Genomic DNA, 10,363 nt, shown 5'->3' on the forward strand with positions numbered 1-10,363 from the left:
AACACCTTAGCGAGGGGAAGATCGCTTCAACAAGGGTGACGCAAAATTATCCGCGTGGAGGCAAAGGCGTTGGATTTTCTTCGCTCGACTAGCCGGTAGCGAGGGCCCTTCGCTCGCTTGGATGATATCGCAGGCATCGAGCGTCCCAGTGGACGATGCACAAATGTTTGGTTGCATCAGCACCTGATTTAGTGTTGCGTCGGGTAAACTTCAGAAACTTCAGAATCTAGAAAGCTACATCATGTCCAATGTTGGACCGGCCGACAAAAATCCAACAGTGGCAAAAAAAATTCCGCCCCTATGGTTATCTCTTTCGTGCTCATTACTGCGAGTGGCAACTGCTGTCCACTCTTGTGGTGTCAATTAGGTACGCAACCGCCACCAAGCAAACTCGCAAACCTACACTGAGCCATCTGGCAAAACACAATTTGTCGCTTCTCACATTTCGCGCTTTCCATTCGTCACAAAACATCTCGCGTGCAGTATACCGAAATCGCACTTAGCGCTCTTTCTTCTCCCGCTCTCATTTTTGGCCGCTTCAGAAGCGGATATCGACTCTATCGCTCAGACCGAGAGATCCTCAGCGCCATGAGCGACGGCCAAATCCTGCGCACGGGCGTGCTGTTCAAGAAGGGCTCCGGCACGGGCCCGTTCGGTCGCAAGAACTGGAAACCGCGCTACTTCGTGCTCACGCCGTCGCGTCTGCAGTACTTCACGTTCGAGGACGGCGAACTCAAGGGCGAGCTGAGTCTGCAGGGCTGCGACGAGGGCGTGCTGGAGGTCATGCCTGCCGACAGCATGAAGACTGGCAGCTCGGCCTCAACGATCTGGCGTATCGCCATCAACGCGCCCGAACGCCGCCTGCTGGTGGCTGCAGGGACGGAGATGGAGATGAACGACTGGGTGGACAAGCTTGTCGTGGCCTTCCGCATCAATTCGGGCCAGCCTATGCAGCGCGCGTCCATGCCCGCGCCTTCTTCCAACGGCAGCATGGCCGGCAGCAGTGTCAATAGCAACCCGAACATCCGGGACTTCCAGAACTTCTCGGTGCCACGTCGCGGCGTCAACCAGCGCCACAGCACAGGCGCAGAGGTGCGAGCGTCGACGGAAGAGCAGGAACTGCTCGCTGCACAGGCGGAAAGCATGCGGCAACAGCAGCTGGAAGAGCAGCGGCGTCTTGAAGAGCTACAGCGTCTTGAAGAGCAACAACGCCTTGAAGAGCAGCAACGTCTTGAAGAGCAACAGCGTCTTGAAGAGCAACACAGACAGGAGCAGGACGCCGAGATGCGGCGACAGTTGGCAGCTCAGCAGCAAAGAGAGCAAGAGGAGGCGGCACTAGCTGCAGTTGAGGAGTTGCAGCGTCAGGAGGAGCAAGAGAAGCAGGCGCAGAAGGAACGGGAGTCGCAGAAACAGAGGGAGATCGAGATGCAGCAGGCGATGGAGTTGCAACGTGCGCGCGAGGCGGAGGAGGCGGCTCGTATTCAGCATGAACAGGAGCAAGAAGTACTTCGCAACAAGCGGTTGGCAGATGAATTGGCAATGCAGGAGAAGCTTAAACCCCAGCAAGGCGAAGACCTACTGGAGCTGCAACGTCGCCAGAAGCGCGAAGAACACGCGCGTCAACGTGCAGAGCGCGAGAAGGCGGTCAAGATGCAAATGCAGCAGGAACAGGAGCAGGAGGACCTTGCATTCCGTATGACCCAGCAGATGAATTCCCACTTTAGCGTGGATGACGACTCGGACGATAGCGACCGAGAGCCTGAGAGTTCGCCAATGCCTGTGGTTGCATCGGCCCCGGTCGGCAATGGCCAAGAGCGTTTGTCAGTGTCCCAGGCTCCTGCCACTGCGCCGCGCTCGTCGCTGGTCGGCGACGTGAAGCGCGAGATGATTCAGAAGCAACAGCAAGAACACCAGCGACGTCGCGAAGCTGCGCTCAAACAGGAGCAACAGACTCGGCAGGTAGAAATGGAGCAGCAGCGCGTACGCGAGGCCCCGCGCGAAGTGGAAGTGGCGCCACGTGAGATTGAAGTGGTGCGACGGGCGCCAGTGAAGAAGCCGACCGCCCCCATGGAGAGCTTCGAGTTTTAAGGAACTACAAGTTACGCACACGTCTCGCATCTTTAAGGTAATTGGATGAAGGCAACTAGGGTATGATTGAATGGAGACTCGTTAGGTATGAACTGTAAGCCACTTCGCAATTTGTTGCCGCGCCAGGTTTTGCTGCAAAGTGGCGCACTGGAGGTTAGAACTAGCTTAAAATGCTGGTGGTGTTGCATTTGCAAGTTTTTTTTTTTTCACTCGGCGCTTGATGTGCAAGAGTGCGATGAGGAGGGACTGCATGCGAAATGTGGCCACTTTGCCAGTTGGCCTGGGATTGGCTGAAAACTCAGTTCGGAAACAAAAAAGAATCAACTTCGCCTCGAAGACGAGAGCCATCATGGCGGATCCGCAGCGTGAAGTGCCAACGCCTGCCGCGGACATGAGCAGCAGCAGCTCGAGAATTTCATCTCCGCGTGTGTTGCCTGGCGAGCGCAGTCAATATCCTGTGGATATGGCGGTAGATTTCACTCGATTGCGGGTACGCAGGTGCAAATTGAAGTTGCGCAGTGTTTCGACACTCGTTGCGCTTCGCTTCAATGGAAAAGATTGTTGCAATGCAGTGAAAGACATGCTAACGTTGTTGCTGACACTTTTGCAATGGTGCAATGTGTGTTGCGTCGGGTCGCTGCAGCCCAACGCATTGCGCAAGTACATGGCATTCCATGGCATCCCAGAGGTGCCAGGTAGTTCAAAAGAGCAACTAGCAGTTGCTGTTGCCAGGTACGTTGCGTTTGCCAGTGCAATTTCAGCCCAATTTGCTGTCATGCCAATTGCTTGCGTGTTTGGCGATCGTTTTGCAACAATTTAGACACTTCAATGAGGAGTGCAAGAAGGCGGATGAAAGCTCCAGCATCACATCATTCGTCCATTACGTACGTAGCAAACATCCTTGGGCAATTGTTTCCAGAGATTCCAGACTCATGCAATGATTACTTGCTACTTCGCAGCTCACGGGCTCAACTGACACAATGGAGGCAGCGGAACTGCTGCGAGCGCGGCCAACTCATCGATTGAAGCGCAAAAAGCAGGACTTTGACGATGACAAAGAAAACCAGAGCCGACAGGGGACATACCGCAACGCTGAAGGTGATGGATCTGTGTTGGCCGAGCAAGATATTGACGATTTGTACGACTACGGCCAAGAAGACGACGATGAGATGCGTCCATTTGAAGTCAAAAAGCGACGGTCGGCGAACCATGACAAGAAATCTCGCGATGGAAATGGCCGTGGAAGGGCAGATAGTGTCGACGCTGGAGTCCTGCAGAAGAAAAAGAAACGGAAAGGACGACTGTACTGCGTTTGCAGGGGCGCGAGCTTCGGCAACATGATCGCGTGCGACAACAAGAGATGCCTTGACCGGTCGAACTGGTATCACATGAGTTGTGTGGACCTTGATCCGCTCGAAGAACCTCCCGAGACTTGGTACTGTCCAGCTTGTCAGGAGAACGACAGCGCAGACATCCCAGAGAACCGTACGTGGCAGTTAGCTCCTGTGTCATAGATAGTGTAATGACTTGTCATTTTCCTGCGATTTGTTCAGAATACCGGAAACCAGTGGCGAGCGTCACGTACGGTGATATGATTTCACACGCGCTAACCGTTTTACCCGGCGGAAAAGTACGTGGCAAACTTGACATGGATACTTCCATTTCGATGCTCGGCGCTAACGGTCGATCATCGCTGTAGGGTTCATTTAAGGAGATCTGCGACTTTGTCGAGACCGAGTATGAGAGCCAACTCAACTGGAAGCTGGAAAGGTAACAAGAATGTCGTGACGTATCCTGTCGATGACGAACAAAACGAATCTAACCCCTGGCTTTGCACTGTGGTAATTGCAATTGCAGTGATCAACGCAAGTCCCCCGTTTGGAAGTCCTCCGTGCGCAAGATCCTCTTCTCCAACGTTCGCTTTCGGAAACACCCCGTGGACAAAGGCATGTTCTGTTTGGCGGCCTGAGCAAGGCTTCTACACGGGTGCTTATCGTCCATTTTCACCAGTTTTTTTTTTTATTTCTAACGTAGCGTCCCTGTCATCACTACACCAAAGAAATCAACTAACTTTCAATTTATGGGACACATAAATTCAAGTATCACAAAAGCACACAAAAAACAAGCGAGCTAGCAGCAAGAGGACGGCATCTTTACCACTTACGCAAGAAGGGGCGAGTCTCATCCTCTTCTTTTTTTCACACTGCCTTCACTGTCTCCGTGGTCTCTCTACTGGTCGTTGGGGTCGAGGTCGGGCATGTCTTCGTCGTCGCTGTCACTGCCGTCGTCCATCATTCCAGCCGCGTTCTGTGCCGCCATCATCTGGTTGATGTCAAAGCCACCGCCACCGTTGAGTGCACTCATGTCGAAGCCGCCCTGCTCCTCGTCATCGTCCTCGTCCACAAACTTGCTCCAGTCCACCTTGACGTTCGTCTTCTCCAGGTGCTTGTCAGCTAGCAGACGCGGCCAGAACTCCTCGTCCTGATTCTTCTTGACGATGTGGAAGTGCAGGTTACGGTCCGTCTTGGCCCAGATACTGTCCTTGGCCTCCACGTCCACTTCCTTGAAGAAGTCCAGCTTCACCTCGTACAACTGGCCGTTGCTCGTGCCCCTGTTGAAAAAAGCGGGATTTTTTTTTTTGCCATAACGGGTTAGACACAATGGATGCGATTAGTTGCCAAAAGATCTTCACAACGCACTTAAACGTGAGGTTCTTGTCGGTGAGCGTGACCTTCTCGTCCTTGACATCCGGAAGGTCCACGGTCACGTACAGCGCGTCCTTGCGCTGCGCCCACTTGACAGGCGCCCACAATGCTTTAGTCTCCGACATGGTCGTGTGTCTAACTGTGAAGTGATCTCTTTTTGCAGAAACTTCGGTACTGACGCGGCAGGATTCGAGAACGTCTGGCCCCAAAAATCCGTGTAGACCACGCAAATCAGTCGATAAGGCAGGTTTTCAAATGGCATTTGATAGGTTTTGCATCTTGACAAGCAAAAAGACTCAGTTTTGCAGTAAAAGTTGCCAATGTCCATCGTGTCCCTGAGTGACGACACTCGCACCACGTGCCGCGCATCGTCCACACTGGACCGCAACAAGCAGCTCTATGGTGCTGCAAATATGCTTTCGTCCGATCTATCAAGTTGCTGGAACTCAGCGCAAGGCAGTCCGCAACAGGTGCAGGTGCTTTTCAACCGCGTGGTGAACATTTCCGCTTTATGCATCATGTTCCAAGGGGGTTTCGTGGGTCAGGACGTCCAAGTGCACGTGAAGGAAGCTGGAGGCAGCGTTCAATGGGAAGAAGTCGATGTGGATGTGGATCCGGAAGACTCGAACGACTTGCAGGAGTTTCCATGCAAGTTGCAACAAGTGGAAGCGATTGCACTCACTTTCCAACGCAGCACCGATTTCTTCGGTCGCGTTGTGATTTACCGATTGCAAGTGCAAGGAATTGAAACTGAGTAGGCAAGTTTGCCACTGGCAACAATAGATTCAGTTGCCAATGCAATCCGTAAATTACTGCCAGTTCAACGTAGTATCGATATGAAAATAACGACTTTTGACTGGATTAACGATTAAACTACGTAACTTACATGCATCTCACGCACTTATACACGACCAACGCGTTTTACTACCGACTCGCTACGGGTACTTTTTGCCCTTAAAACACAACGGTTGCCTACGCCGAGGCTCTATTATCATCCCAACATCAGCCTCATACAAGCGATTGGCTCCAGTAGAACATCAGTGCGTCCTCACGCAGCATGATGAGATTGTGCTGGTACTTGGGTAGGGAATGCACCGCTTGTGAGTCCCGACCGAGTTCATCCACGAACTGCGACGTGATCTTTTCTCGCTCCTCATTAGACAAGCAGATATCGCGCAGTGGATGGAAAACCACTTGAGTCTGAACATCATCCTGAGCTTCACTGTAGAAACCAAGCTGTAATCAAACAATAAAAAACGTTAGAATGGGGTAATTTTCCTTTGATCCCGTCAATTCGACTTACCATGCGTTGAAACTGGTCAAAGGCAGGCAAACCAAGTTTGCGCTCCTGTGCGTCCGTGTACATCCGTGCCAGGATGTAGAACACTTGATCTTCATCATTAGGTGTCTGGGTGTTACCCTGCAGTCCACCAAACTCGCCCAGTAACTGAGGCTCGCTCTGGTCCAGATTAATGCCCATACTGGTCATCTCATTAAACAGCGACGTGCCAATGACACCACCAAAGTTTGCGCCTGCATCCTGTTGATAATTTTGAGGCTGTTGCTGTTGCGGGTCCAAAGCGGGGTCATCTTCCACTGCGGTGCTCTTGTTCATGAACAATTTCTCAGTACTGTTGCCCATCATCTCCATTTGGTTGTGAAATGCATTGCTCTCGAACAAATTGCCACTGGCTGTCTGCTCTTGTCCGTTGTTAGCCGGTAAACCTGTTTCAGTCGTGACCTTGTTCATGTATGGAGAGATCGTCATAGACGGTCGTTGAGTTGACGAAGCTGCGAAGGTAGCGAGTGTCTTTGGAGATACATCTTCGGGCTTGGACGTGATGTTTACCGTGTTCTGCTGCACATTCAGTGACGAAGAATCGACCATCGCGCTGCTGCCGTAGCTGCTACTAGTAGAAGTCTGCGGTGCACTCATCCCCATACTCTGCTCAGCCATCTGCTGGTATGTTGCGTATCCTCGTTGTTGCATTTGCTGTTGGTTCATGGGCGTTCCTTCCATTTGAGAACGGTACATCATGTTGCCATTGCCACCGTTGGGAGAGAACACGCACTGCGGACTGTGCGAAACAGCAGGCCCCGCAGCCAGCATGTCTACATCGTTTAGACGCCGGCATTGCGGACAGCGATAGATTGGTCTAGCGGTGTTCATGGAGCCATCAGGATGAATCTCAAAGCCACCGAGAGCCCACTCCACCGCTCCAGGGCTGTTCCCAGCTCCAGAACCTGGAGTCTGGACTGGCGCTTGTTGGTTCTGTGGCGTTTGCGGCTGCATAGGGGATACAGAGCTGGCATTGGGCTGCATCAAGTGGCTGCTCCAGGACATGGAGCCCATTGGTTGTTGCGGTTGTTGCATCATGCCGTTGTATCCCATAGCGTTGCTAGTTGCCAAGTACTTGCGAGCGCGTTGCGGATGCGGCTCGATCATCATCCCGTTGGGACCCATAGACTGCGGGGAGTTCTGTGTTCCACCCATGTTCATGTAAGGGGTTCGTGGGGTGCCAGCAACACTCCGAGGAGAAGCACGCATGCCGTAGACCCCTGACGCTGCAGCAGCCGCTGCCGCCGCCGCTTGGGCATTGAGTTTCCGTTTGTTACGCTTGGATCGAATTGCAATTACCGACGTGCGTGTGGGTGCAATGTCTTGGAACATGGAGCTGCCGTCCTGTTGCTCCGGTCCGATCTCCAGCATGAATGATTGTCCCTGGTGATTCTTTGACACGTCGTCGATTCGGAAGGAAATGGTCGCTCGGCCGTGCGTCATATTGGGTCTCATGTCAGGGAATAGTCTCAAGATGCTCTGGTTTAGCACCGTGTTGCCGGACTCGTACAGCAGCTTCACGTCCAGTGGCACGACGCGGTCTTCCAGATACGCTCCCGGAGCCGGTACCAGAGTCAGAGCCACCGTCATGCACTTCTCGCGACCTCCTTCGTCTTTAAACCAGACGTCGGGGGGCTGCGTCACCACTTGCAGTTTCTCTTTGACGACGTTCACAGGCGATGAAAAGACCGACTCGATGTCTGCGTCGGCGCTGCGCACTTCGAGACAGAAGTTGCGTCCGTCGCAAGTGGCTGTGAGTGTGTGTAGACTCATGGAGAGCAGAGCCAGCCCCGTGTTGGGGTCGATGAGGGCCTCTGAGGCCACGCGGAGCACGGCATCTTGGTCTTCCACCAGGTCGTACGTGTCGTGGAAGCGCAGAGACACTTGCAGTGGCTTGCGGACACTGCAAAGAGACAAAGTTGCCGTTTAGACACTGGCACAAGGGAAATGTAACGTTATGACACTCGCAGTTGCCGACGTACCCCGTGACTTTGGCCTTGTGGCTGTCCACCAGCTTGACGGTGGCTTGGAAGTTCACGTTCTGGTACACGTACGTGGGCACTTGCTCGGCGAACACCAGACTCTGCGGAAAAACGTTTTTTGCCACCCCCTGTCAGTGAGAAAAGTTCCCCTCCCACCGGCACGAAATGAATAAAAAGATGGCAAACCGCCCGACTTACCTGCGGCATGGTCAATCTCTAAGTGGCAACTACCACTGACGTGTGTGTGTGTGTGTGTGTGTGTGTGTGTGTCCTCCTCGGTGGAAAGCTCAAGCTCGGGCTTCTTCTGCTGCTTCTCGCCCCCTTTCCGTTGTGTTGGGCGTCGTCCGGTCAAAACGGCAAAGCCACAAAGCGCAGTCCCACAGGCCTCTGGAGGCAAAGAAGGCAACGGGTCTCCGCGAGCGAGCGAGTGATTCTGTCACGTCCTGAGCGGAGGGAGGGAAGCGAAGGCGGCGGCTCGTCTCTTCTTGCCGCGCTCTTTTTCGATTTGGGGCGACTGGCACTTGATTTCACTATGCAATACGCGGCTCCCCCATCCGGTCACAAGAAAAAATACAGTCCGCTCGACCAGCTGGCAACAATTTATGGTCAGGGGTAGGTCTTCGAGCCCAAACGGTTTTTCACCAATACGAGCACATTTTTATTTATTTATTATTTTTTTTACTTGTTTGCCAGCGCAGCACAGCAGGAGATTTGACCCATGTGCCGCAGCACTCTGTTTTGCCCGCTGCTCTTTGGAAATTGTTTGCCGATACAACGGCGCAGCAGCGTCGTGATTATATTTGCGTGTTAGCAACTGCATAGGGTCAGCGCTCTATAATACGCGAGACCTATCGGTAAGTTACTATCCTCTCATTGGCTGAAATGTTTTTTTTACAAATTCAAAGTTGCCTTTTTCACCCCGCAAACTTGCCTTTTTCGCCCACCGTGCGCACTGCATCGCGTCAAGAATGAGGCATCGTCGGTGTGTTGCAGTCTGCATCCGGTTCCGCTTCGTAGCGGTGTGTTTGCTTTCGCGCGGAGTCGCACGCGGTCGCCACCGACTTTCCATCGCCGTCCAAAAAGGTGGCGAAAGTCACGGAACTTTTGCGCTTTCCCTCCCGACGTTGAAGCTGTCAACAGCGCTGACATAAGCAATCTCGACTGACTGACTCGGGGTTTGCCAATCGCGCTTGGCAAAGCGATCGAGGTTGAACACGATGTGGCACGCTGCGTCAAAGGGCAGTGGAGACCAAGAGATCGTGGGCATCTGGAACGGCCGCGGCCTCGCGAAAAGCGGCTGGAACCGTGGCGCAAGCTGCAATCTCTTTGCTTTCCTTGAAGCGATCCTGGCAATGCGATGGCTACGTGCATCCTGCTGCGGGTGTATTTACGCCGAGGAATCGTTGGGGCACGGCAGTAGCCTTACTAACGCCTCACTTGCGGCGGTTCAGGCAAGTAAGGCGTCCCCACATCCCGGCCAGCAGCATCGTCGCTCGTTGTAGGGCTGGGCCTGCTCAGGCTACAATGCTGCATCGGATGCAGTAACGCAGGAGCAAAGCGAGGTTTGCAGCAAGTTGACAGCAAACGCGCCGCAACGCCGAGCAGATGGCTGCAGTAGATTCCTTCGCGTTGCGTTTGCGGGCATCGAGTTCTTTGGAGTCGCGTCGATTGCACTCGAACGTGACAAAAACTACGCTGTCAACGGGTACGGGTTGACGATTTGCACCTCGTGTCGGCGTCGTCGGGACACGTCGCCACGCAATCCAAATACGCGATCTTCCCGACGCTAACGCTATGCTTGCAGCACGTTTGCAGTCGTCGCGCGGAGATTGGAAAATCTTTGGGTCTGACGGCATTGCACGTGCGTGTCCAAGTGTTGACCACCTCGGAAGATCCTCTGTCAACAATTTTAGGCAGTCGTCGAGTCGATCTTGGTGAAGACATGGACATGGCGTTTTGCTGACGGACTTTGGCGCCAATGCAATCATGCGCGCTCAAATGACCGTCATGTGAGTGACCGTCGGGAATGGATAGTCCGCTACGTGCTGGGCCTGCGGGCAAGTCATCACGCTATGTAGGTAGGACATCACGGCAGCAGGAAGCAGGGGGCTCTGGCGTCACTGACGCCGCGTCATAATGATGAAGGTTGCCGTCGCCAATCTTCACCGTGAACCACGACTGAACATGATTGAATGTGGAGCGTCAAAGCAGGTGGGGGCTCAGAATAAAAGTATATCGCCATCGTGAAG

At 53.4% G+C, this 10,363-nt stretch overlaps 7 protein-coding genes across 17 annotated transcripts in view; 4 read left to right on the forward strand and 3 right to left on the reverse strand.

Annotated features, from left to right (window-relative positions):
- PPTG_09044 (hypothetical protein) lies at window positions 1-2,346 on the forward strand. Its single transcript, XM_008903888.1, has one exon. It carries the CDS (start codon window positions 589-591, stop codon window positions 2,086-2,088), a length of 1,500 nt encoding a protein of 499 aa, XP_008902136.1. The 5' UTR covers window positions 1-588; the 3' UTR covers window positions 2,089-2,346.
- A 51-nt stretch (window positions 2,347-2,397) lies between these two features.
- On the forward strand, window positions 2,398-5,002 carry PPTG_09045 (hypothetical protein). 8 transcript variants are annotated; one of them, XM_008903896.1, is made up of 7 exons: window positions 2,398-2,578; window positions 2,732-2,820; window positions 2,909-2,972; window positions 3,048-3,573; window positions 3,642-3,718; window positions 3,788-3,858; window positions 3,946-5,002. In XM_008903896.1, exons 1-7 carry the CDS (start codon window positions 2,438-2,440, stop codon window positions 4,055-4,057), a joined length of 1,080 nt encoding a protein of 359 aa, XP_008902144.1. In that variant the 5' UTR covers window positions 2,398-2,437; the 3' UTR covers window positions 4,058-5,002. The 8 variants fall into 8 exon arrangements, with proteins under 8 accessions (XP_008902144.1, XP_008902137.1, XP_008902143.1 ...); XM_008903889.1 differs by having other exon boundaries at window positions 2,398-2,820; XM_008903895.1 differs by having other exon boundaries at window positions 2,909-3,573.
- Window positions 4,079-5,031, reverse strand: PPTG_09046 (hypothetical protein). Its single transcript, XM_008903897.1, has 2 exons — window positions 4,788-5,031; window positions 4,079-4,699 (listed from the first exon to the last, which is right to left on the reverse strand). The coding sequence occupies exons 1-2, from the start codon at window positions 4,916-4,918 to the stop codon at window positions 4,318-4,320; spliced, it is 513 nt and encodes a 170-aa protein (XP_008902145.1). The 5' UTR covers window positions 4,919-5,031; the 3' UTR covers window positions 4,079-4,317.
- PPTG_09047 (hypothetical protein) lies at window positions 4,991-5,689 on the forward strand. The gene has a single exon (XM_008903898.1). It carries the CDS (start codon window positions 5,114-5,116, stop codon window positions 5,549-5,551), a length of 438 nt encoding a protein of 145 aa, XP_008902146.1. The 5' UTR covers window positions 4,991-5,113; the 3' UTR covers window positions 5,552-5,689.
- PPTG_09048 (hypothetical protein) lies at window positions 5,608-8,672 on the reverse strand. 4 transcript variants are annotated; one of them, XM_008903899.1, is made up of 4 exons: window positions 8,313-8,672; window positions 8,115-8,215; window positions 6,097-8,035; window positions 5,608-6,029 (listed from the first exon to the last, which is right to left on the reverse strand). In XM_008903899.1, the coding sequence occupies exons 1-4, from the start codon at window positions 8,319-8,321 to the stop codon at window positions 5,802-5,804; spliced, it is 2,277 nt and encodes a 758-aa protein (XP_008902147.1). In that variant the 5' UTR covers window positions 8,322-8,672; the 3' UTR covers window positions 5,608-5,801. The 4 variants fall into 4 exon arrangements, with proteins under 4 accessions (XP_008902147.1, XP_008902149.1, XP_008902148.1 ...); XM_008903901.1 differs by having other exon boundaries at window positions 6,097-8,215; XM_008903900.1 differs by having other exon boundaries at window positions 8,115-8,672.
- Window positions 8,673-8,876: 204 nt separating this feature from the next.
- PPTG_22453 (hypothetical protein) lies at window positions 8,877-10,363 on the reverse strand. The gene has a single exon (XM_008904302.1). It carries the CDS (start codon window positions 9,483-9,485, stop codon window positions 9,006-9,008), a length of 480 nt encoding a protein of 159 aa, XP_008902550.1. The 5' UTR covers window positions 9,486-10,363; the 3' UTR covers window positions 8,877-9,005.
- The window catches only part of PPTG_22454 (hypothetical protein), a gene marked incomplete at both ends in the record, with an annotated part of 3,109 nt that continues 2,996 nt past the window's right edge, over window positions 10,251-10,363 (forward strand). The window contains one exon of the mRNA XM_008904303.1: window positions 10,251-10,325. Within this exon, the coding sequence (XP_008902551.1) occupies window positions 10,251-10,325 (75 nt within the window). The remainder of the gene's footprint in view (window positions 10,326-10,363) is intronic.

Source organism: Phytophthora parasitica (assembly GCF_000247585.1).
Source record: "Phytophthora parasitica INRA-310 unplaced genomic scaffold supercont2.17, whole genome shotgun sequence".
In the NCBI taxonomy this organism is placed as follows: domain Eukaryota; phylum Oomycota; class Peronosporomycetes; order Peronosporales; family Peronosporaceae; genus Phytophthora; species Phytophthora nicotianae.

Bases quoted from the DNA above. Each gene is read 5' to 3' on its own strand.
- PPTG_09044 (XM_008903888.1), top strand. From the start codon at position 589: ATGAGCGACGGCCAAATCCTGCGCACGGGCGTGCTGTTCAAGAAGGGC.
- PPTG_09045 (XM_008903889.1), top strand. From the start codon at position 2,438: ATGGCGGATCCGCAGCGTGAAGTGCCAACGCCTGCCGCGGACATGAGC. The intron at 2,821-2,908 runs GTACGTTGCGTT...GCAACAATTTAG, and splicing joins CTAGCAGTTGCTGTTGCCAG to ACACTTCAATGAGGAGTGCA. The intron at 3,859-3,945 runs GTAACAAGAATG...TTGCAATTGCAG, and splicing joins CTCAACTGGAAGCTGGAAAG to TGATCAACGCAAGTCCCCCG.
- PPTG_09046 (XM_008903897.1), bottom strand. From the start codon at position 4,918: ATGTCGGAGACTAAAGCATTGTGGGCGCCTGTCAAGTGGGCGCAGCGC. The intron at 4,700-4,787 runs GTGCGTTGTGAA...TTTTTTCAACAG, and splicing joins GACAAGAACCTCACGTTTAA to GGGCACGAGCAACGGCCAGT.
- PPTG_09047 (XM_008903898.1), top strand. From the start codon at position 5,114: ATGTCCATCGTGTCCCTGAGTGACGACACTCGCACCACGTGCCGCGCA.
- PPTG_09048 (XM_008903899.1), bottom strand. The intron at 8,036-8,114 runs GTACGTCGGCAA...GTCTCTTTGCAG, and splicing joins CACAAGGCCAAAGTCACGGG to TGTCCGCAAGCCACTGCAAG. The intron at 6,030-6,096 runs GTAAGTCGAATT...GTTTGATTACAG, and splicing joins TTGACCAGTTTCAACGCATG to CTTGGTTTCTACAGTGAAGC.
- PPTG_22453 (XM_008904302.1), bottom strand. From the start codon at position 9,485: ATGCACGTAGCCATCGCATTGCCAGGATCGCTTCAAGGAAAGCAAAGA.